The 23,615-nt window shown below is 42.9% G+C and overlaps 5 protein-coding genes across 5 annotated transcripts; all 5 read left to right on the plus strand.

Annotated features, from left to right (window-relative positions):
- The first annotated feature begins 640 nt into the window (after window positions 1–640).
- Window positions 641–1,671, plus strand: LOC113651768 (trace amine-associated receptor 1-like). The gene has a single exon (XM_027160616.2). The coding sequence runs from the start codon at window positions 641–643 to the stop codon at window positions 1,658–1,660; it is 1,020 nt and encodes a 339-aa protein (XP_027016417.1). The 3' UTR covers window positions 1,661–1,671.
- Window positions 1,672–3,336: 1,665 nt separating this feature from the next.
- LOC113651748 (trace amine-associated receptor 1-like) lies at window positions 3,337–5,778 on the plus strand. The gene has a single exon (XM_047818800.1). The coding sequence runs from the start codon at window positions 3,705–3,707 to the stop codon at window positions 4,740–4,742; it is 1,038 nt and encodes a 345-aa protein (XP_047674756.1). The 5' UTR covers window positions 3,337–3,704; the 3' UTR covers window positions 4,743–5,778.
- A 607-nt stretch (window positions 5,779–6,385) lies between these two features.
- Window positions 6,386–7,434, plus strand: LOC113651755 (trace amine-associated receptor 1-like). The gene has a single exon (XM_047818895.1). The coding sequence runs from the start codon at window positions 6,403–6,405 to the stop codon at window positions 7,432–7,434; it is 1,032 nt and encodes a 343-aa protein (XP_047674851.1). The 5' UTR covers window positions 6,386–6,402.
- A 3,806-nt stretch (window positions 7,435–11,240) lies between these two features.
- On the plus strand, window positions 11,241–12,272 carry LOC125145558 (trace amine-associated receptor 1-like). The gene has a single exon (XM_047818916.1). The coding sequence runs from the start codon at window positions 11,241–11,243 to the stop codon at window positions 12,270–12,272; it is 1,032 nt and encodes a 343-aa protein (XP_047674872.1).
- A 7,458-nt stretch (window positions 12,273–19,730) lies between these two features.
- On the plus strand, window positions 19,731–20,775 carry LOC113651734 (trace amine-associated receptor 1-like). The gene has a single exon (XM_047818843.1). The coding sequence runs from the start codon at window positions 19,738–19,740 to the stop codon at window positions 20,773–20,775; it is 1,038 nt and encodes a 345-aa protein (XP_047674799.1). The 5' UTR covers window positions 19,731–19,737.
- Window positions 20,776–23,615: the final 2,840 nt, after the last annotated feature.

A 23,615-nucleotide genomic window follows, 5' to 3' on the forward strand; every position in this document is an offset into this window, starting at 1 on the left:
TTCCTACATACTGTAGCTTTATGTTTAGATGTCCCTGTTGCTGGGGCTAAATTTCAGTGTATTGTAAATGGAGTAAAACAAGTGCAGAGATTTATAATAATGAGAAGTTTACTGAAAGCCAAAGACATTCACAGCTCTGTACCTTTATCTAGGTGAACTTTATACTGTGGCATTTAAACAACTTACCACAGAATAGAATATAATATTCATCCTAATGCCATCTTTTCATCCAACATGTGCTTTCGTTAGCAAAGTTAAAGCAACGTAAATATTACAGAAAAACACAATATGTTCCTCGTGAGACGACGACACTGTCCAGTTCCCTACAGTGGCCTGAATTCCTCCCTTCACACCTCTAATTAGACTGGGAACATGGGCCTGGTCTGGGTTTTCATTGACCACTGGGACTAGAACATGAGTTTGTCTTGGTACAAAGATCAGAACAGTCTTTGTGAGCAGTTATAAACAGGACGTAGTACATGGTCAGTTTACTCGAGGAAGGTTTTATGGTGAGTGAGATACAGATAGAAATATGATTTGTTCTGAATGATATTGTAGAGAAAGTGCTTTAAAGTTGAACTTTATTCTATTCCAATACCATGTTCTTTATTTATTTGCAGGAAGCCGAACATCTCAGCAGATGGATTTTGAAATGAACTCGAGCCTGAAAGTCATTCCTCTTTGCTACGAATATTTAAACAGTTCCTGCGTAAAGTCCTCGTACCCGCTCGTCCTCAGAGTGCCGCTCTATGTGTTTTTCAGCTTGGTGGTGATTTTGACAGTATTTGGGAACTTTTTTGTCATCCTCAGCATCGTTCACTTTAAGCAGCTTCACATGCCGACAAATTACCTCGTCTTGTCTCTGGCTGTAACTGATTTGTTGTTAGGAGGATTTGTGATGCCTCCGAGTATGATTCGGTCTGTAGAAACCTGCTGGTATTTGGGGACATTATTCTGTAAAATTCACAGCAGTGTTGATATCACTTTGTGCACCGCATCCATTTTAACCTTGTGTTTCATATCCGTCGATCGATATTATGCCGTGTGTCATCCTTTATTGTATCAGACCATAATGACACCGTCTGTCACGCTGGTTATGATTTCTATTTGCTGGAGTGTTTCATTCGCAGTCGGATTCGGGATAATATTTTTTGGTCTCAACATACTGGGTATCGAAGACTTTTATGAGGAAAACATTGCCTGTGAAGGTGGTTGTGTTTTGTTCCAAAGTTCTGCCTCCAGCACAGCTTCCTCTTTGCTCTCCTTTTATTTCCCAGGTGTCATCATGCTGAGCATTTATACAAAAATATTCCGTGTCGCACAAAAACAAGCCAAATCCATTCAGGACTCGAAAAATAAAGGTAAATCGATGATAAGCAAAGAGGAGAAAAAGGCAACAAAGACCCTGGCGGTGATTATGGGCGTGTTTCTTTCACTTTGGACGCCATTTTTTATCTGCAATATCATTGATCCTTTTATAGGTTATTTGATTCCTCCTGTGTTGTTTGACATGTTGGTGTGGATCGGATATTTGAATTCAACCTTTAACCCCATCGTGTACGCTTTTTTCTACAAGTGGTTTAGAAAAGCACTGCGGAGTGTCTTGTCTGGGAAAATATTTCAGTCAGGATCTTCAAGAATGAATCTTTTTTCACATTGAGTAAAAAATTTAAATGATGTCCTGCGTCAAAAATCCTATTATATTAATATATTGTTCTAATTTGTTCTGGAGTAATTTATTGTATACAGTATGTCAGAATTTATTCATATAAATACTTTCGAATTTGTTCATAACTAAAAACGTGGTTTCATCTACAATGTACAACTCCTGATTATTTTAATGCATTTTTTACACTATATTTTTACGGATGCGTAAATTTTATACGTCAGCTACCCAAGTGCGTTAGATTTACATTTACGTCTAAATTGCGCCGCAAAAATGTGTACAGTTACAATAGTAATCGACTTTTCTCAAGCTACGTGAAATTAAGTGCAAAATTATACATTTAAATTTAGTTGATAATTTGTAGGTGTTTGAACGTGTAAAGAAAATCAGACAAATTTAATAACAATTATAATGTTGGACACAAATGTTTTTTTGTTTTTTTTTAAATTAGATAAATTTAATGCCATAAAATGCAGCATTAAATTTATCTTAATGCAGCATTTTAAATAATTTAAAATTTAAATTTTACACAAGGTTCATATTCTCCAAGATGTCATTAACCACAAAGGTAGCTCAGTTTAATTATGTAGGTTAATAAATTTTCCTTCAGGTCTTTTACCAAACACCCCAGTGACAGGCCTCATGGGTGAAACAAACGTTTTTGTTTTTTTCCTGAGATAACGTGGCAATGTTTTTTTAATTCAGAAATATTACACATTAGAAACATTATTTATTTTATTTTAAACTACATTTCAAAGAATACAATGAATTTATAAATTCTATTATGCAAAAGATTTTTCCTGTTGTATATTTGATTTTTAGATGAGCTCAAGGGTTTGTATTTGGCAAAGTTTTCCTAAATATATCAGTACAAGAGGAAGGAGTCACTGAGTTCTACCAAAAACAATATAGGGTTAGGGTTAGGGAAATCTAAAATATTCACTGTGGTAACAGGATGCGTTTTTTTTCTACACCATGATTTTAAAATTGAAAAGAAATGTTTTGGCTTGAATTTCCCCCAAAATCCCACCAGTTTCTGCCTCCTCTGCCCTCAGTTGCATACGTCAGCTCACAGATTTTCATCAGTACATTATTACCAGGAGAACAAATTCTGTCCCTTCAACCCTGAATGCATGGCTGATTTACTCTCAAGAGTTCTGACCTTCAGAGACTGTGGCATTATCTGAATTCAGTCTTGTGCTATTAATGAGCATTTTGTCATGTTAGTTAATGCCCCTTAATGCCCATGTACACTGGGCAACATGCCCTCATTTCCCTTGTTGCTAAGAGAACTCAGGGATCTGAAAATGCTCCACATTAACTCTAAGGAAAGTCTGGGATCTTGATCCCTCATGCATATGGTCTTAGCCCAAACCTTGTCTGGGTCATGGATGTGCACACTGCAGACAGAAGGTCATGACAGCTACTCTCATGCTCCAATTTTGAAAACTCATGGAAATTACAACAGAGTGCAAACAGTGGGTGAATTTGTGCAGTGCTACTGATGACGAAGGGCATTGAATGTGTATGAAACACCACAAGATTCCTGTAAAGTCACCAGGCACCAGGTTCTCTGTCATGGTTCTCCATGTTAATGAGCGTCATGAAAGTCACAAAAAGCACAAGTCACATTAGTAAATTCACTGTAACAAGTCACTGTAAAGTCACATTATTTCCAAGCCTTTTTTAATAGTTATACAGCATCCTGGTTTCCTGTCTTTAGGGTGGTTGTTTATTTGCCCGTCATTCTCCACCAGGAATTAATGTTACAGATTGCTATTGGCCAAGACAGACTATAAATTTAGATGTTCTTCTCTTAGGTTAACATCACCTACATGTTCCAGAGGAAGGTATGATGGATTATTATTAATACAAATGTTAAGAACTTCATGAATTGTAAAGCTCTGATGTGCTCTGCACTATTTATGCACCAGACCAGTCAAGATCATTGGATTGTTTTACATTAGTATAATGACATGTTAATGCGATAGTCTGAACTTTACCTCCTCAGATCTGGAAGGCACTGTGAGTGCAGCAGATGGATGAAGCAGATCGCATTGATCTGCAGATTCCAGAGGAGCCTTCACTTTGTTTCAGCTCCCTCAATACCTCGTGTTTGAAGATTGATTATCGTCTGGAAGTTCGGGTTTTGCTCTACATCCTCTTTAGCACGTCTTCTCTTATCACTGTGATCGGAAACCTGCTTGTGATTATAACTGTGGTACATTTCAGGCAGCTGCGCACATCAACTAATTACCTCATTCTCTCTCTGGCTGTTGCTGACCTGCTTGTAGGAGGAATAGTGATGCCTCCTAGCATGATACGATCGGTGGAAACTTGCTGGTATTTAGGAAGCACCTTTTGTAAAATACACAGCAGTTTGGACGTCACCGTGTGCACTGCGTCCATTTTAAATCTGTGTATTATTTCTTTAGATAGATATTATGCTGTATGTCATCCGCTTCTCTACTACAGTAAAATGACTCCAACTACCATTAGATTCATGATTGTTGTGTGTTGGAGCATTTCTGTCTCTGTCGGGTTTGGAATGATATTTCTGGAGCTCAATATTCTTGGAAATGAAGAGTTTTATTACAGTAACTTTGTGTGTGAAGGTGCATGTATGGTGTTTCAAGCCAAAGTGGGAGCCGTGGTGTTTTCTATGCTCTGCTTTTACATCCCTGCTGTAATCATGCTTTGTGTGTACCTGAAAATCTTCCACACAGCACAAAGACAAGCTCGTGCAATTCGATCCACAAATGCACAGATGAAGACGGTCGACGACAAAGCCACCATAAGCAAGTCGGAAAGGAAGGCCACGAAAACGTTAGCTATAATTGTGGGAGTTTTTTTGACATCCTGGGTGCCGTTTTTTATCTGTAACTGCATAGATCCATTTATAGGATATTCGGTTCCTCCAATTGTGTTTGATGTATTTCTTTGGGTTGGATATTTTAATTCTACATGTAATCCGATAGTGTATGCATTTTTCTACAGCTGGTTCAGACAAGCTTTTAGAGTCATTCTATCTGGGGGAATATTTCGACCCAATTCCTCACACACCAGACTTTTTTAAGGGCTCTTTTCAAACTGTATATCGCCTGGTTCAATTCTAGCAACATTTATTTCAGCTGTTCTGTTCCCACCTTCTATTTTTACAGTCACTTGTGTGTGCACATGTCTTTGGAGCTTAATTTCTATTAATGTTATTTACAGTGATCATCGCTCATATATACATATAAAACACATAAAAATGTGTGTGTGTATTCCAGCTTAGGGCTGATGGAGTTTAGGGCTGTAGACCATGTGACTGGAGGTGAACTTGTCCTTCTGGTACCCGAGTAAGAAATTTCCATGGAGACTTTGCTCCATAAGCACTAACATACTGTGTTTATAATTGACACTGGTTATGACCTGCCACGCAAATGATTTATTAAACAGATGTGGACATCGTTGTTGTTTTCTGCAGCTTTTTTCTTTTAGCACACACCTTTAATAATAGAGACTTATAGAAGTGTTTTATAATAAGTATTGAAAAATGTATTCTCACTATAGTACAAATAGATCAAAGACCAAGATTTGCATTAAACTAATCTTCTGTTACAGAGTCATTAGTGTGGAACTACAGGTATTGTCAGGTTTAGGGTGGGTTTTTTTCTTTTCTCCATTTCCCGACAGACTAGGTTTAGGTCTTGCTCAAGTGCTTAATAAAGCGTTGAACACAGCCAGGTGAAGTTTATTCAACCATATAAAGGCTTCTAGGTTTCACTTTTAAAGATTTATTCTGGCTGAACTGGAGTTTCATGACCTGACTGATTGTAGGTCTGTCAAGAGAAAGATTTATGGCAGTATCTAGTGCTCCTGGATATTCTACCCTGGGGCTAATGACCCCATAAATGTCCTCATTGTTCTCCCACATTGTGTTGATTATGATTATAATCACATTGTCCATGTTTTAACCTGATTTGTTAGTTTATTTATGTTCTGCTGTTCTTTATCTCATTGGGCCATATCACCGTTTATTTGTCCAAACCTAGGTTTCAGACTTTCACTCTGATTCCCTTTTCCTAGATCTTTGCCTGTTAGTTCTTTGGGATTTGTAAATATTCTGAAGTCTGCCTGTGTTTTGACCACCACTGTGAACAATAACACTGTTTTCTGGATTTTACTTAATAAAGCAAATTGTGAGGTTCTGCATTTGTGTCCTTCTTCTGCTCACTATGTTACATCACTTCTGTGTAAAAATATCTGCCATTAGGATAGTCTGCAAGTACAGGAAGCCCCTTTGGAGATCATTTTTTCATTGCTTTGTTTATAATAATCGCTGAATTATAAACCCATTGTGATAAAATGCTATGGCCTAGATTATAACCAGGATACATCCAAGTTGCATGTTTTTTAATGGAATAAACCTCATTAAACTTCAGATTATTCTTGGAATATTGGACTCAGAAATTTGTATTTCTTCCCTCATGCGCCATCGGGGATTAAACCGACGGACTGCTATTGGCTGAGACAGACTATAAATTTACATGTTCTTCTCTCTGGTTATCTTTCCTTGACATAGTACAGAAAAGGTATAATGAACATTAGAATTCTTATATACAGTATATTAGTCAAGGTCATTTGTTTATTGTGTTTTACAGATATAATATTTCTTAACAATGATCTTCTAATGCCAATGACTGATTTATATTAATATTCTCCAGATCTGGAAGACACTGTGAGTGTAGCAGATGGACAATCTCATTGATCTGCAGATTCCAGAGGAGCCTTCACTTTGTTTCAGTTCCCTCAATACCTCGTGTTTGAAGATTGATTATCGTCTGGAAGTTCGGGTTTTGCTCTACATCCTCTTTAGCACGTCTTCTCTTATCACTGTGATCGGAAACCTGCTTGTGATTATAACTGTGGTACATTTCAGGCAGCTGCGCACATCAACTAATTACCTCATTCTCTCTCTGGCTGTTGCTGACCTGCTTGTAGGAGGAATAGTGATGCCTCCTAGCATGATACGATCGGTGGAAACTTGCTGGTATTTAGGAAGCACCTTTTGTAAAATACACAGCAGTTTGGACGTCACCACGTGCACTGCGTCCATTTTAAACCTGTGTATTATTTCTTTAGATAGATATTATGCTGTATGTCATCCGCTTCTCTACTACAGTAAAATGACTCCAACTACCATTAGATTCATGATTGTTGTGTGTTGGAGCATTTCTGTCTCTGTCGGGTTTGGAATGATATTTCTGGAGCTCAATATTCTTGGAAATGAAGAGTTTTATTACAATAACTTTGTGTGTGAAGGTGCATGTATGGTGTTTCAAGCCAAAGTGGGAGCCGTGGTGTTTTCTATGCTCTGCTTTTACATCCCTGCTGTAATCATGCTTTGTGTGTACGTGAAAATCTTCCACACAGCACAAAGACAAGCTCGTGCAATTCGATCCACAAATGCACAGATGAAGACGGTCGAGGACAAAGCCGGCATAAGCAAGTCGGAAAGGAAGGCCACGAAAACGTTAGCTATAATTGTGGGAGTTTTTCTGACATCCTGGGTGCCGTTTTTTATCTGTAACTGCATAGATCCATTTATAGGATATTCGGTTCCTCCGATTGTGTTTGATGTATTAATCTGGGTGGCATATTTTAATTCTACATGTAATCCGATAGTGTATGCATTTTTTTACAGCTGGTTCAGACAAGCTTTTAGAGTCATTCTATCTGGTAAAATATTTCTGGATGATTCTTCACACATCAGACTTTTTTAATTGATCGTTTGAAAATAAAATATGTTCTTGGCATAAAGCTGTTTAATTAAAAAGGACTGGTGTGTAATATAATATCTGCTGCCTCAATTCCCTCTATTCTTGATTAATACCTTCACACTTGTAACTATACACAAACACACAAACTGCACTTTAAATAATAAATGTTATATAGACAGTGGTGTAAAAAGTGTTGGCCCGCTTTCTGATTTGTAATTTTTTTTGCATGTTTGTCACACTTTAATGTTTCAGATCAAACAAATTAAAATTTTAGTCAAAGACAACAATTAAACACAACATGCAGTTTTTATTATTAAGGGAAAACAAAATCCAAACCTACATGGCACTGTGTGAAAAAGTGTTCGCCCCTAAACCTGATAACTGGTCGGGCCGCCCTTAGCAGCAAGAACTGCAATCAAGCGTTTGCGATAACTTGCAATCAGTCTGTTAGAGGCACTGTGGGGGGATTTTGGTCCATTCATCTTTGCACAATTGTTATAATTCAGTCACACTGGAGGGTTTTCAAGCATGAAACACCTTTTTAAGGTCATGCCACAGCATTTCAGTCGATCATTTTCCTGCTGCAGAACCCAAGTTAGCTTCAGCTTGAAATCAAGAACAGATGGCCGCACATTGTCCTTCAGGATTTCTTCAGACATGAACACTGACCTTAACTGAGGCAAATGAGGCCTGCAGTTCTTTGGATGTTATTGTGGGGTCTTTTGTGACATGTAATTTTGGTCGGCCGGCGACTCCTGGGAAGGTTCACCATTGTTCCATTACCATTACCACACGCTCCAATCAGAAACCAAGCATGACTGCAAAGGTCTGTGTGCTGCTGAAGATGAGAGACTCTGCCTTCAGAGCAGGTGACATGGTTAGTTTTAGGGTTAGGTTAAGCTTAAAGAACAGTGAGGGTCAAACAGGCCTAGCCATCAGAGAAAGCAAAGGGTGCACATGAGAGAAGATGTGCCCAGAGAATCAATAGCTACTTCCACAATAGCAGCGACACCCAGTGGGTGTGGCAGGACATCCAGGAGATCACAAACTCCTGGACAACTTAACCTGTCTGTCACAGTGATACCTTCCTTCCAGTTAGGTTGAAATAATTCTGTGTGGTTTGAGGTCCAGAATTACATGGTGGGGAGCCATTTCTACCAGTGATCAGGTGCTTTGTCTTAGCATGTCTGATGTAAGAAAGACTATGCAGAGTTAATCCATGTAAGGCTGCTGGACCGGACAACATTCCTGCCAGAATGCACAGAAGATGTGCAAACCAACTGGTGGATGTCTTTAGTGACATACTTAACATTTCTCTGAGCAGCACTGTTGTTCCTACATGCTTCAAGACCACTACTGTTGTCCCCATGCCATAGAAGCCTTCAATGTCCAGCCACAATTAAGATTATTCTGTCACACTTACAACCATCCTGGGATAGGCACAGGCTCCCCATGACCCGAGGTAGTTCGGATAAGCGGTAGAAAATGAGTGGGAGTGAGTGACTTACAACCATCATCATGAAGTGCTTCAAGAGTCTTGTCATGAGGCTCAATTCTAGCATACCACCCCACTGCTGCGCTCCTTCCACTGGCTCCTGTAGCCAACAAAGCCAAAAATGGACCGGCTCCCTCTTACCTCAAAGCCCTCATCACTTTGCACACTGCACTCTGCACCCTCAGCTCTACAGCATTGCTCCACTGGTCCCACCATCTCTGAGGGTAAGAGGTAAGTCTACTACAGGACTCTTTTCTGTTCTGGCACCTTGGTGGTAGGATGAACTTCCCCTAGAGGTCTGGGCAGCTGAGTCACTGGCTATCGTCGAACGACGGTTGAAGACCTACTTGTACATGAAACACTTCATCTAGCACTTTATCCCCTACTTGTTGTATGTGTTTATTAAAAAAAAAAAAAAACTTTGAACAGTGTTTTATTCTCATGGTATCTTAGATCTGTAACCGAGTGAACCAGCATTAATGTATTCAATGATAGAGACTTAAAAGCACTTTTGTATGTTGCTCTGGATAAGAGAGTCTGTCACATGCTGTAAATGTAAATGTAAATAAGGCACATCAAAACCCTGCTGACACCCTCACTGGACCCTCTGCAGTTCAGGTATCATCCCAACCACTCTACAGATATTACCATTGACATCACACTCCATCTGGGCCTTACCTATCTGTGGAAAAAATGACATGTATAATCGCTGATCATGGACTTCAGTTCAGCATTCAACATGAACATTCCTTATCACCTGACTGAAAAGGTGAGTCTGCTGGACCTGAACACCTCCCCCTGCAACTGCATCCTGGACTTCCTAAGTGGTATTCCTCAGTTAATCCAGATAGGGAACCAGCATATCCAACATCACCAGACTGAACACTGTACACCCACAACCCCTCCACCACTGGACCTACCACCATCGCCCACCCCCACCCCCAACCAGCACCCCCATCACCACCCCCTGCCCAGGTCCACTCTGCTGAATCACAACTGTGCAGCACTGCACAACTCAATCCACATGATCAGGTTTGCCCACGACAAGGCTGTTGTGGGTCTCATCTGCAAGAAAGTACAACAGCTAACAGTCTAGTATAGAGCCAACCACATCTCTCTGAATGGGGATAAAAGAAAAACGATTCTTGTTGAGTTCAGTAGAGCATGGATGGCCCATTCTTCACTGAACATAAAGATGCTCACTATAAAGAGCATCAAGAGTACCAAATTCCTTTGTGATCATATGGCAGAGAACCTCACCTGGTCCCTTAACGCCAGCACCATTATCATCAACAAGAATGTCTAGAAGTGTCTCTACTTTATGTGAAGGCTGAGAAAAGCCCATTTCCCACCCTCATCCTTAATACAATCTACAGATAGACTGGTGTGAGCATCCTGAGCAACTGCATCAATGCCTGGTTTGGGAAGGGCAAATCCTGCAGTATTGTCAGCGACGTGGGGTAAAAACAGACCCAAATGCAGGACAGCATAAAAGTAAACAGGATTTATTAACTAAAAACTCAGACTAGGACACAAGACGACAGGACAAAGACAACGACAACATGAGAGGATTCCGTGCTGCCATAGGTAACACAGCACAGCTAAATAGACATGACAATAAAACACATGAGGAACAGTTGTGCAGAGGCAGGGAGGAAGAGACAAGCTCGGGGCAGACACGTGACAGAGGACATAAACAGAAGCACGTGGCCAAAGTCCAGGCTGAGTCCTGACAAGTATTGTGGACAGCAGAGAAGGTGTTCAAAGTTTTTCTTCCCTCTATCACCGACATTTACATCACAGGTTGCATCTGCAAAGCCAACTGCATTATGAACAACCCCACACACCTCACACAATATCTTCACCCTGCTGCCATCTGGAAAAAGGTATCAAAGCATTTGGGCCCTCACTGCCAGATTGTGTAACAGATTGTCTCTTGTCCCAAATCATAGACCTCCCAATAATGAAATAACCCTCAAGGAAGCTTCCCTAGATTATCCTCTGTAAACTGGGTGGTTTGTTTTTCCCCCATCATGCTCCGCAAGGGATTAATTAGACTATTTGCTATTGCTATTGACAGACTATAAATTTACACACTCTTCTATCTGGTTATCTTACCTTGACATGGTACAGAGCAAGGTATAATGAGTTGTTATAAATACAATCATTTACATTATTAAACTTTAATATAATACTATTAGATTTAGACATACTGTAAAACTGCTTATGATGTTATATTAATGATGTTGTAATGCAATAACTTGTTCATTATATTAATTTTTTCCATATCTGGAAGGCACTGTGAGTACAGCAGATGGACAATCTCATTGATCTGCAGATTCCAGAGGAGCCTTCACTTTGTTTCAGTTCCCTCAATACCTCGTGTTTGAAGATTGATTATCGTCTGGAAGTTCGGGTTTTGCTCTACATCCTCTTTAGCACGTCTTCTCTTATCACTGTGATCGGAAACCTGCTAGTGATTATAACTGTGGTACATTTCAGGCAGCTGCGCACATCAACTAATTACCTCATTCTCTCTCTGGCTGTTGCTGACCTGCTTGTAGGAGGAATAGTGATGCCTCCTAGCATGATACGCTCGGTGGAAACTTGCTGGTATTTAGGAAGCACCTTTTGTAAAATACACAGCAGTTTGGATGTCACCACGTGCACTGCGTCCATTTTAAACCTGTGTATTATTTCTTTAGATAGATATTATGCTGTATGTCATCCGCTTCTCTACTACAGTAAAATGACTCCAACTACCATTAGATTCATGATTGTTGTGTGTTGGAGCATTTCTGCTGTACTTGGGTTTGGAATGATATTTCTGGAAATCAATTTTCTTGGAAATGAAGAGTTGTATTACAATAACTTTGTGTGTGAAGGTGCATGTATGGTGTTTCAAGCTAAAGCAGCAGCCATAGTGTTTCCTTTTCTCTGCTTTTACATCCCTGCTGTAATCATGCTTTGTGTGTACATGAAAATCTTCCACACAGCACAAAGACAAGCTCGTGCAATTCGATCCACAAATGCACAGATGAAGACGGTCAAAGAAAAAGCCACCATAAGCAAGTCGGAAAGGAAGGCCACGAAAACGTTAGCTATAATTGTGGGAGTTTTCCTGATATCCTGGGCGCCGTTTTTTATCTGTAACTCCATAGGTCTTTTTATAGAAAATTCAGTTCCTCCGATTGTGTTTGATGTATTAATTTGGGTTGCATATTTTAATTCTACATGTAATCCGATAGTGTATGCATTTTTCTACAGCTGGTTCAGACAAGCTTTTAGTGTCATTCTATCTGGTGAAATATTTCTGGATGATTCTTCACACATCAGACTTTTTTAATTGATCGTTTGAAAATAAAATATGTTCTTGGCATAAAGCTGTTTAAAAAGGACTGGTGTGTAATATAATATCTGCTGCCTCAATTCCCTCTATTCTTGATAAATACCTTCACACTTGTAACTATACACAAACACACAAACTGCACTTTAAATAATAACTGTTATATAGACAGTAGTGTAAAAAGTGTTGGCCCCCTTCCTGATTTGTACATTTTTATGCATGTTTGTTACACTTTAATGTTTCAGATCATCTAACAAATTGCAGTTTTTATTATTAAGGGAAAACAAAATCCAAACCTACAGTACATGGCCCTGTGTTTCTTACTTTATTTAATCAGGTGAGTCAATTGAGAACCAGTTCTCATTTACAATGAAGGCCTGCCCAAGAGGCAACACAAAAACTAATACAATACACAAAAACACAACTATAAAAAATGACATATAAAAACAATTAAATAAATAAAAACAAGTACAGTGATCTTGAGTTAGTGACTGAATTGAATTTTTAAAGGAACATAGCGATTTAAATGAGCTAAGCTTAAGAGTCTGCTGCAGGTGATTCCAATCATATGCAGCAGAGAACTGAAAAGAGCAGCGACCAAAGGAAGTAGGAGTGAAAAAAATTTAAAAAATCGGCTAGAGCGCAGATTACGACTTGTATTATAAACATTAAGAAGGGACTGTAAATACAAGGGAGTTCCCTTTCGAGGGAACTCAACTCTGCATCAGTGCTGATGCTATGGGAATGCTTCTTTGCGGAAGTTGTGTCTGAAGCTCTGTGTGCACACACGCCATTTAATGGCTCGGAAAGGACACGTGACTGAGTAATTACTCGCCAGTAAGTCCATATAAGGGCATCTACATCACGCTGCTACAGCTTTCTTAATATTCAGGAAGTGCTCTGTGTATGTGTGTCGTTTGTCTGTCTGTCAAGTGCAGGGAAAGAAAAAAATAGGGAATGACTATGCAATATGTTGCAGTCAAAGCACTGTAAGAAATGCGTGCATCCGTGCCCCAGCTTAATCACGGGGGGCAACGCGCATTCTCTTTGCATTGTGTGTTTGGGAGAGGAGCATGCCCGGTCAGCTCTCAAGGGAGCCGGCTGCGTGCATTGTGAGGGATTCCCTCTCTGCATGCTCCGATCCCGCCTGGCTGTATTTTCAGCTGGGTCTGCACCTCGTTGTTCGGGTCCTGCGTCTGCCGAGGCAGCGCGGCGGCTTCAATCATGGGGTTCACAGGTTGAGTTAGCAGAGGCGGAGCAAGAGACGGGTGTTTCCCTTTCTCTTGCCCTCTACCCTGACTCCGATCACTCAGTTTCATGTTCGGGAGCTCTTCCCAACCCGGAAGAGTGCATGCTGCTTTCCGTGTCTGGCTCCGAGATGCTCAATGTCGAAGGGGAGTGGCTTTCTACCTCGGAATGGCCAACGCAATCAGTCTCGTGCGAGGGGCTCCTCGAGGTAATAACTCAGGCTGTCGAGAAGTTAAATTTAGATTAGCCTGAAGAGGTAGTTGGTGTCGTCCGTTCTAAGCTGGACGACCGCTTTCTATCTTCGTGCCATCAGCCACCTGCACGTAGGCCTCTGCCTTTTCTTCCATACCTCCATACTGAGGTATTGAGGTCTTGGAAAAATCACTATTCGGCGTGCGTATTTTCTCCGGCCATATCCAATTATTCAGCCATTATGGGGCTTGAAGACCATGAGTATGGAGCGATGCCTAGAGTTGAAGAGACGCTGGCCAGTTATCTCTCCCCTGCATTGCCCGCATGGAGGAAACCTGCCCTTCCATCCAAACTATGTAGGACCACTTTGGCCCTTGTGGGTAAGGCCTATGAGGCAGCAAGTCAAGCAGGTGTGGCGCTGCACACCATGGCAGTCTTGCAGGCCTACAAGGCTGACCTGCTGGCAGAGCTGGATGGCGGCGAAGGGCTGGGACCTCAGGCGGTGTCCGAGCTCCGCCGCGCCACTGATGTCACGCTGCGTGCCATGAAGCAGACGGCCCGCTCTATAGGCCGTTCTATGGCTGCACTGGTTGCCACGGAGAGGCACTTGTGGCTTAATCTGATGGGCATAAAGGAGAAGGATAAGTCCTTTCTTCTGGACGCCCTGGTTTCACCTCAGGGTTTGTTCAGCGACTCGGTTAGTACTGTCGTTGACAGGCACCAGGAGGTGAAACGCCTGTCAGCGGCATTCAGGGAATTTCTCCCTTGCCGCAGGGAGCAGCCTGGGCTGTTATCTAGCCGCCCCCCTTCTAGCTCGCTCAGGGCAGTGAAAAGAGTTAGTGTGGCGGTCTAGGACTAGGGAGGCCGGTTCGCATGCCCGGGCCCAGACCCGTCCGGTGAGAGGGGACCTTAGGTCGGTCATCTCAGCCAAACAGGCCGCGAAGGAGTCCTGATGCCTGAGGGCAGGGGCTCCTGGGAGCACCCTATTTGGGGACGCTCCCCCTACTGCCTTCCCCACCGCCTTTGTTGTTTCGGGCGGCAGTGGGGCCTGTGTCAGCTCCCATTTCTTGTGCGGATCTTCCTGGGTTAGCTCCTGCCGGTGTACTGTTTCAGGGCACCCGGGAGGTCTGCACGAGCTTGACGCCACTGTCACATGGCCTGGCAGCGTGGACACTTCTGCCAGGGGTGTCTCAGTGGGTCCTGGATACTGTAGAAAGGGGGTACAGGATCCAGTTTTCCTCCCGTCCTCCGTGTGTCCAGGGTGTGTTGCCCACAATCGTGGGCGGGCACCAGGCAGTGTTCCTCCGAGAGGAACTCCTCTCGCTTCTGAACTCTGAAGACTTACGAGTTCAAGATGCTCATGCTCAAGATGATCGTGTCCCAGATCAGATCCGAGGACTGGTTTGTCACAATTGACCTCAAGGATGCTTATTTTCACATAAGCATCCTGCCAGAGCACAGGGGGTTCCTCAGGTTCACTTTCGGGGGCGAAACGTACCAGTATAATGTCCTTCCTATTGGCCTAGCCCTTTCACCATGCACGTTTACGAAGTGCATGGACGCTGCCCTGGCACCGTTGCGTCTCCAGGGCATCCGTGTACCGAACTACCTAGACGACTGTCTCATTTTGGCCCAGTCGGAGGCTATAGTAGCCAGTCATCGAGATGCTGTGCTTGCCCACATGAGGTCCTTAGGCCTCAGGTTGAACCCCGGAAAGTGTGTGCTTTCTCCTTCTCAAAGAACCACCTTTCTGGGGGTGGTTTGGGACTCAACCACGATGCGGGCACATCTGCCTTCATCTGCCTTCATCTACTGGCGAGTAATTACTCAGTCACGTCTCCTTTCTGAGCCATTAAATGTCGTGTGTGCACACAGCCAATGTTATCCCTTTGGGTCTGCTTAACATGAGGGCTTTCATCCTCGCAGGCATCTCCTCAGGGTTATACGGGTTACACGCCGTGGGCTTTGTACCCTTATTATGTGGAAAAGACCCCGGTTCATGGCCTTGGGTCCCATTCTAGGGGCGTGTCACCGTCGCAGGACTCTTTCAACGGACGCCTCACTCTCTCTCATGACACATAAATTGCCTGGAGATGAGGGCTGTGTTTCTAGCGTTGAAACACTTTCTCCCATACCTCAAGGGCTGCCATGTCCTAGTGTGGATGGACAGCACCATAGTGGTGTCCTATATCAATCATCAGGGCGGTCTGCGTTCATGCCCCCTGTTCAGGTTGGCGTGGCAGATTCTGCTCTGGGCAGAGACCAGGTTTCTTTTGCTGAGAGCTTTTTTTATCCCAGGGCGTGTAAATCGGGAGGCAGACATCTTGTCGAGGCAGGTGCTGAGGCCCGGGGACTGGCGTCTTCACCCCCACGTGCTGGAGTGAATCTGGCAGATTTTCGGCATGGGGGAAGTGGATTTGTTCACCTCAGAGGAGTTGACCCACTGTCCGCTGTGGTTCTCCCTCTCTCACCCGGCCCCGTTGGGCCTGGATGCTCTGGTATGGATGTGGTCGAGGCTCCGTCTGTACGCCTTTCCCCCGGTAGCTCTGCTCCCGCAAGTCCTAGCCAGAGTGCACCAAGACTGGGTCAACCTACTCCTAGTTGCCCCCCATTGGCCCTCTCGAGTTTGGTTCACGGACCTAGTCTCCCTCCTGAATGGCACTCCATGGGAGGTTCCCATCAGGAGGGATCTCCTCTCTCAGGCGCAGGGGGCAATTCTTCACCCCCGCAGTTGCTGCGAACCATGAACCTGTCCTTGGGGCCTCCTTGGGTAGGCACCCTTTGGTCTCTTGCTTTCTGCATGGTGTCAGGTGGCTGAGGCCTTCCTCTAGACCACGCCTTCCTTCCTGGGACCTCTCTGTGGCCCTGGAGGGGCTGCTGGATGCCCCCTTTGAGCCCTTGGAGTCAGCCTCTGAGAAGTTTCTGACCCTGAAGTCGGCTCTGCTTCTTGCCTTGGCCTCTCTCAGGAGAGTCGGGGATTTGCAGGCTTTGTCGATCGCCCCTGCCTGCCTAGAATTTGCCCCTGGCATGTCCAAGGCTATCCTGCACCCCAGGCCAGGATATGTCCCTAAGGTGCCCAGGATGGCGGGTTGTCCAATCATCCTGCAGGCCTACTGTCCCCCGCCCCATGAGTCGGCGGAACAGGAGAGGCTGCACTTGCTTTGCCCGGTAAGGGCCCTGAGGACTTACGTCCACCGCTCTAGGTCGTGGTGTACCTCCTCCTCGTGTATTGTCCATTTTGGGGGCTGGAATAGGGGTAATCCGGTTTCCAAACAGCGCCTGGCGCACTGGGTGGTGGAGGCCATTACTCAGGCCTATGAGGTGCGTGGTCGTGCCTCACCTCTTGGCATCAGGGCCCACTCCACTAGGGGTATCGCCTCATCCAGTGCCTTGGCCAGGGGTGTCCCCATTGAAGATATTTGTGCTGCGGCAGGATGGTCCTCTCCGCACACCTTTATCAGATTCTATGACCTGGACTTGGGCCCCACTCCAGGGTCCCAGGTACTGCGGGGCCAAGGATTTGCTGTTCCCAGTCTGCTCGTGCTCTCTCACTGCCTCTGGTGCAGTCATCGACCGGTGCATGGCGGCGTTGGTATTGGCGTTCCCATAGCATCAGCACTGACGCAGCGCCGAGTTCCCTCGAAAGGGAACTACACCAGGTTAAGTATGTAACCCGGTTCCCTGAGAAGGGAACGAGATGCTGCATTGCTGGCCACGCCCCGGGCATCCGTTCGTGCTTCCTTCAGACAAAGAGAGCTGGAGCAGCGTGACGTAGATGCCCTTATATGGACTTACTGGTGAGTAATCACTCAGTCACGTCTCCTTTCTGAGCCATTAAATGTCGTGTGTGCACACAAAGCTCCCTCAAAACTTCCTCAAAGGAGCATTCCCATAGCGTCAGCACTGATGCAGCATCTCGTTCCCATCTCAGGGAACCGGGTTACATATGTAAGCTGGTGTAGTTTTACCAATAAGTTTTATATCCAGAGTTTTATAAATGAACAGATACCAATGAGTTTGTCTACGAGAATGAAGAGAAGACCAATTGAATAAAGAATACAGGAGGCAATGGTGAGTGTTAAATGAAGATCCAGTCACAAAGCCGACTGCAGCGTGATAAATAACATCCAGTTTATGAAGGAGAGTTTTTGAAGCAGACCTATAAACTACATCACCATCATCCAAAATTGGAAGTACTGTCGTTTTAACCGAAAGCTGTTTAGAAGAATGGGTAAAAGATTTATTCCGATAAGGAAAACCAATACGAGATTTAAAATTTCCGACCAGCACCTTTACGTGAGTTTCAAATGACAACTTGCTATCAAGCCGGATACCAAGGTATTTGTAGCATTCAACATAATCGAGTTCAGAACCATACAAAGATAAAATTGTAGGCAGATGTTCAACAAGTGGTAGATTTCTGTCGGTGCACATGAGAGATGTGCCCAGAGAATCCATAGCTACTTCCACAATAGCAGCGACACCCAGTGGATCACAAACTCCTGGACAACTTCACCTGTCTGTCACAATGATACCTTCCTTCCAGATGGGTTGAACTAATTCTGTGTGGTTTGAGGTCCAGAATGACATGGTGGGGAGGAAGACCACCATTTCTACCAATGATCAGGTGCTTTGTCTTAGCATGTCTGATGTGAGAAAGACTATGCAGAGTTAATCCATGTAAGGCTGCTGGACCAAACAACATTCCTGCCAGAATGCACAGAAGATGTGCAAACCAACTGGTGGATGTCTTTAGTGACATACTTAACATTTCTCTGAGCAGCACTGATATTCCTACATGCTTCAAGACCACTACTGTTGTCCCCGTGCCATAGAAGCCTTCAATGTCCAGCCACAATTAAGATTATTCTGTCACACTTACAACCATCCTGGGATAGGTACAGGCTCCCCGTGACCCGAGGTAGTACAGATAAGTGGTAGTAAATGAGTGAAAGTGAGTGACTTACAACCATCATCATGAAGTGCTTCAAGAGGCTTATCATGAGACTCAGTTCTAGCATACTACCCCACTGCTGTGCTCCATCCACTGGCTCCTGTAGCCAACAAAGCCAAAAATGGACCAGTTCCCTCTTACTTCATAGCCCTCATCAATGCCTGGTTAGGGAAGTGCAAATCCTGCAGTATTGTCAGCGACATGGGGTAAAAACAGACCCAAATGCAGGACAGCATAAAAGTAAACAGGATTTATTAACTAAAAACTCAGATTAGGACACAAGACGACAGGACAAAGACAACGACAACATGAGAGGATTCCGTGCTGCCATAGGTAACGCAGCACAGCTAAATAGACATGACAATAAAACACATGAGGAACAGTTGTGCAGAGGCGGGGAGGAAGAGACAAGCTCAGGGCAGACACGTGACACAGGACATAAACAGAAGCACGTGGCCAAAGTCCAGGCTGAGTCCTGACAAGTATTGTGGACAGCAGAGAAGGTGTTCAAAGTTTTTCTTCCCTCTATCACCGACATTTACATCACAGGTTGCATCTGCAAAGCCAACTGCATTATGAACAACCCCACACACACCTCACACAATATCTTCACCCTGCTGCCATCTGGAAAAAGGTATCAAAGCATTTGGGCCCTCACTGCCAGATTGTGTAACAGATTGTCTCTTGTCCCAAATCATAGACCTCTCAATAATGAAATAAACCTCAAGGAAGCTTCCCTAGATTATCCTCTGTAAACTGGGTGGTTTGTTTTTCCCCCATCATGCTCCGCAAGGGATTAATTAGACTATTTGCTATTGCTATTGACAGACTATAAATTTACACACTCTTCTATCTGGTTATCTTACCTTGACATGGTACAGAGCAAGGTATAATGAGTTGTTATAAATACAACCATTTACATTATTAAATTTTAATATAATACAGTAGTATAGTATAGAATTAGACATACTGTAATACTGCTTATGATGTTATATTAATGATGTTGTAATGCAATAACTTGTTCATTATATTAATTTTCTCCAGATCTGGAAGGCATTGTGAGTGCAGCAGATGGATGAAGCAGATCGCATTGATCTGCAGATTCCAGAGGAGCCTTCACTTTGTTTCAGCTCCCTCAATACCTCGTGTTTGAAGATTGATTATCGTCTGGAAGTTCGGGTTTTGCTCTACATCCTCTTTAGCACGTCTTCTCTTATCACTGTGATCGGAAACCTGCTTGTGATTATAACTGTGGTACATTTCAGGCAGCTGCGCACATCAACTAATTACCTCATTCTCTCTCTGGCTGTTGCTGACCTGCTTGTAGGAGGAATAGTGATGCCTCCTAGCATGATACGATCGGTGGAAACTTGCTGGTATTTAGGAAGCACCTTTTGTAAAATACACAGCAGTTTGGACGTCACCGTGTGCACTGCGTCCATTTTAAACCTGTGTATTATTTCTTTAGATAGATATTATGCTGTATGTCATCCGCTTCTCTACTACAGTAAAATGACTCCAACTACCATTAGATTCATGATTGCTGTGTGTTGGAGCATTTCTGCTGTACTTGGGTTTGGAATGATATTTCTGGAAATCAATATTCTTGGAAATGAAGAGTTTTATTACAGTAACTTTGTGTGTGAAGGTGCATGTATGGTGTTTCAAGCTAAAGCAGCAGCCGTAGTGTTTCCTTTGCTCTGCTTTTACATCCCTGCTGTAATCATGCTTTGTGTGTACGTGAAAATCTTCCACACAGCACAAAGACAAGCTTGTGCAATTCGATCCACAAATGCACAGATGAAGACGGTCAAAGAAAAAGCCACCATAAGCAAGTCGGAAAGGAAGGCCACGAAAACGTTAGCTATAATTGTGGGAGTTTTTCTGACATCCTGGGTGCCGTTTTTTATCTGTAACTGCATTGATCCATTTATAGGATATTCGGTTCCTCCTATTGTGTTTGATGTATTAATTTGGGTGGCATATTTTAATTCTACATGTAATCCGATAGTGTATGCATTTTTCTACAGCTGGTTCAGACAAGCTTTTAAAGTCATTCTATCTGGTGAAATATTTCTGGATGATTCTTCACACATCAGACTTTTTTAATTGATCGTTTGAAAATAAAATATGTTCTTGGCATAAAGCTGTTTAAAATGGACTGGTGTGTAATATAATATCTGCTGCCTCAATTCCCTCTATTCTTGATAAATACCTTCACACTTGTAACTATACACAAACACACAAACTACACTTTAAATAATAACTGTTATATAGACAGTAGTGTAAAAAGTGTTGGCCCCCTTCCTGATTTGTAAATTTTTATGCATGTTTGTCACACTTTAATGTTTCAGATCATCAAACAAATTTAAATATTAGTCAAAGATAACAAAATTATAACACAACATGCAGTTTTTATTATTAAGGGAAAACAAAATCCAAACCTACAGTACATGGCCCTGTGTTTCTTACTTTATTTAATCAGGTGAGTCAATTGAGAACCAGTTCTCATTTACAATGAAGGCCTGGCCAAAAGGCAACACAAAAACTAAAACAATACACAAAAACACATCTATAAACAATGACATATAAAAACAAACGAATAACTAAAAACAAGTACAGTGATCTTGAGTTAGTGACTGAATTGAATTTTTAAAGGAACATAGCGATATAAATGAGCTAAGCTTAAGAGTCTGCTGCAGGTGATTCCAATCATATGCAGCAGAGAACTGAAAAGAGCCGCGACCAAAGGAAGTAGGGACTTTAGGAGTGAAAAAAATTAAATAAATCGGCTAGAGCGCAGACTACAACTTGTATTATAAACATTAAGAAGGGACTGTAAATACACGGGAGTTTTACCAATAAGTTTTATATCCAGAGTTTTATAAATGAACAGAAACCAATGAGTTTGTCTACGAGAATGAAGAGAAGACCAATTCAATAAAGGATACAGGAGGCAATGGTGAGTGTTAAATGAAGCTCCAGTCACAAAGTCGACTGCAGCGTGATAAATAACATCCAGTTTATGAAGGAGAGTTTTTGAAGCAGACCTATAAACTACATCACCATCATCCAAAATTGGAAGTACTGTTGTTTTAACCAAAAGCTGTTTAGAAGAATGGGTAAAAGATTTATTCCGATAAGGAAAACCAATACAAGATTTAAAATTTCCGACCAGCACCTTTACGTGAGTTTCAAATGACAACTTGCTATCAAGCCGGATACCAAGGTATTTGTAGCATTCAACATAATCAAGTTAAGAACGATACAAAGATCAAATTTTAGGCAGATGTTCAACAAGTGGTAGATTTCTGTCGAAAACCATGCATTTTGTTTTAGTTGTATTTAAAACCAAATGAAGATTAGAAAAAGCATGTTGGATACGAGTAAAACTGGCCTGCAGTACAGCTAGTGAGGGTTCGGTGAAGCTGCAACAATTGGCAAGTCCACATGTTTGGAGGAAAACACTGGAGTGGTGTCCAGACACATCATTAAATGCATTGATCATGTTATTGCTTCCAAGACCATTAACACACGCTCCAATTAGAAACTATGCATGACTGCAAAGGTCTGTGTGCTGCTGAAGATGAGAGACTCTGCCTTCAGAGCAGGTGACATGGTTAGGTTTAGGGTTAGGTTAAGTTATGCTTTAAGAACAGTGAGGGTCAAACAGGCCTAGCCATCAGAGAAAGCAAAGGGTGCACATGAGAGAAGATGTGCCCAGAGAATCCATAGCTACTTCCACAATAGCAGCGACACCCAGTGGGTGTGGCAGGACATCCAGGAGATCACAAACTCCTGGACAACTTCACCTGTCTGTCACAGTGATACCTTCCTTCCAGTTGGGTTGAACTAATTCTGTGTGGTTTGAGGTCCAGAATGACATGGTGGGGAGGAAGACCACCATTTCTACCAATGATCAGGTGCTTTGTCTTAGCATGTCTGATGTGAGAAAGACTATGCAGAGTTAATCCATGTAAGGCTGCTGGACCAGACAACATTCCTGCCAGAATGCACAGAAGATGTGCAAACCAATTGGTGGATGTCTTTAGTGACATACTTAACATTTCTCTGAGCAGCGCTGTTGTTTCTACATGCTTCAAGACCACTACTGTTGTCCCCATGCCATAGAAGCCTTCAATGTCCAGCCTGAATTAAGATTGTCCTGTCACACTTACAACCATCATCATGAAGTGCTTCAAGAGGCTTATCATGAATCTCAGTTCTAGCATACCTCCCCACTGCTGCGCTTCTTCCACTGGCTCTTGTACCCTACAAAGCCAAAAATGGACCAGCTCCCTCTTCCCTCAAAGCCCTCATCACTTCTCGCACTGCACTTCGCACCCTTAGCTCTACAGCATTGCTCCACTGGTCCCACCATCTCTGAGGGTAAGAGGTAAGTCTACTACAGGACTCTTTTCTGTTCTGGCACCTTGGTGATGGGATGAACTTCCCCTAGAGGTCCGGGCAGCTGAGTCACTGGCTATCGTCGAAAGATGGTTGAAGACCTACTTGTTCATGAAACACTTCAACTAGCACTTTATCCCCTGATTGTTGTATGTGTGTATTTAAAAAAAACTTTGAAGAGTGTTTTAATCTCATGATATCTTATATCTGTAACCGAGTGAACCAGGTATTGTCAAAACCACTCTACAGATATTACCATTGCCATCACACTCCATCTGGGCCTTACCCATCTGCGGAAAAAATGACATGTGTAATCGCTGATCATGGACTTCAGTTCAGCATTCAACATGAACATTCCTTATCACCTGACTGAAAAGGTGAGTCTGCTGGACCTGAACACCTCCCTCTGCAACTGTATCCTGGACTTCCTAAGTGGTATTCCTCAGTTAATCCAGATAGGGAACCAGCATATCCAACATCACCAGTCTGAACACTGTACATCCACAACCCCTCCACCACTGGACCTACCCCCATCGCCCACC

The sequence above is a fragment of the Tachysurus fulvidraco genome, chromosome 9 (genome assembly GCF_022655615.1).
Source record: "Tachysurus fulvidraco isolate hzauxx_2018 chromosome 9, HZAU_PFXX_2.0, whole genome shotgun sequence".
In the NCBI taxonomy this organism is placed as follows: domain Eukaryota; kingdom Metazoa; phylum Chordata; class Actinopteri; order Siluriformes; family Bagridae; genus Tachysurus; species Tachysurus fulvidraco.

Coding starts and splice junctions, on each gene's coding strand:
- LOC113651768 (XM_027160616.2), top strand. CDS start 641: ATGGATTTTGAAATGAACTCGAGCCTGAAAGTCATTCCTCTTTGCTAC.
- LOC113651748 (XM_047818800.1), top strand. CDS start 3,705: ATGGATGAAGCAGATCGCATTGATCTGCAGATTCCAGAGGAGCCTTCA.
- LOC113651755 (XM_047818895.1), top strand. CDS start 6,403: ATGGACAATCTCATTGATCTGCAGATTCCAGAGGAGCCTTCACTTTGT.
- LOC125145558 (XM_047818916.1), top strand. CDS start 11,241: ATGGACAATCTCATTGATCTGCAGATTCCAGAGGAGCCTTCACTTTGT.
- LOC113651734 (XM_047818843.1), top strand. CDS start 19,738: ATGGATGAAGCAGATCGCATTGATCTGCAGATTCCAGAGGAGCCTTCA.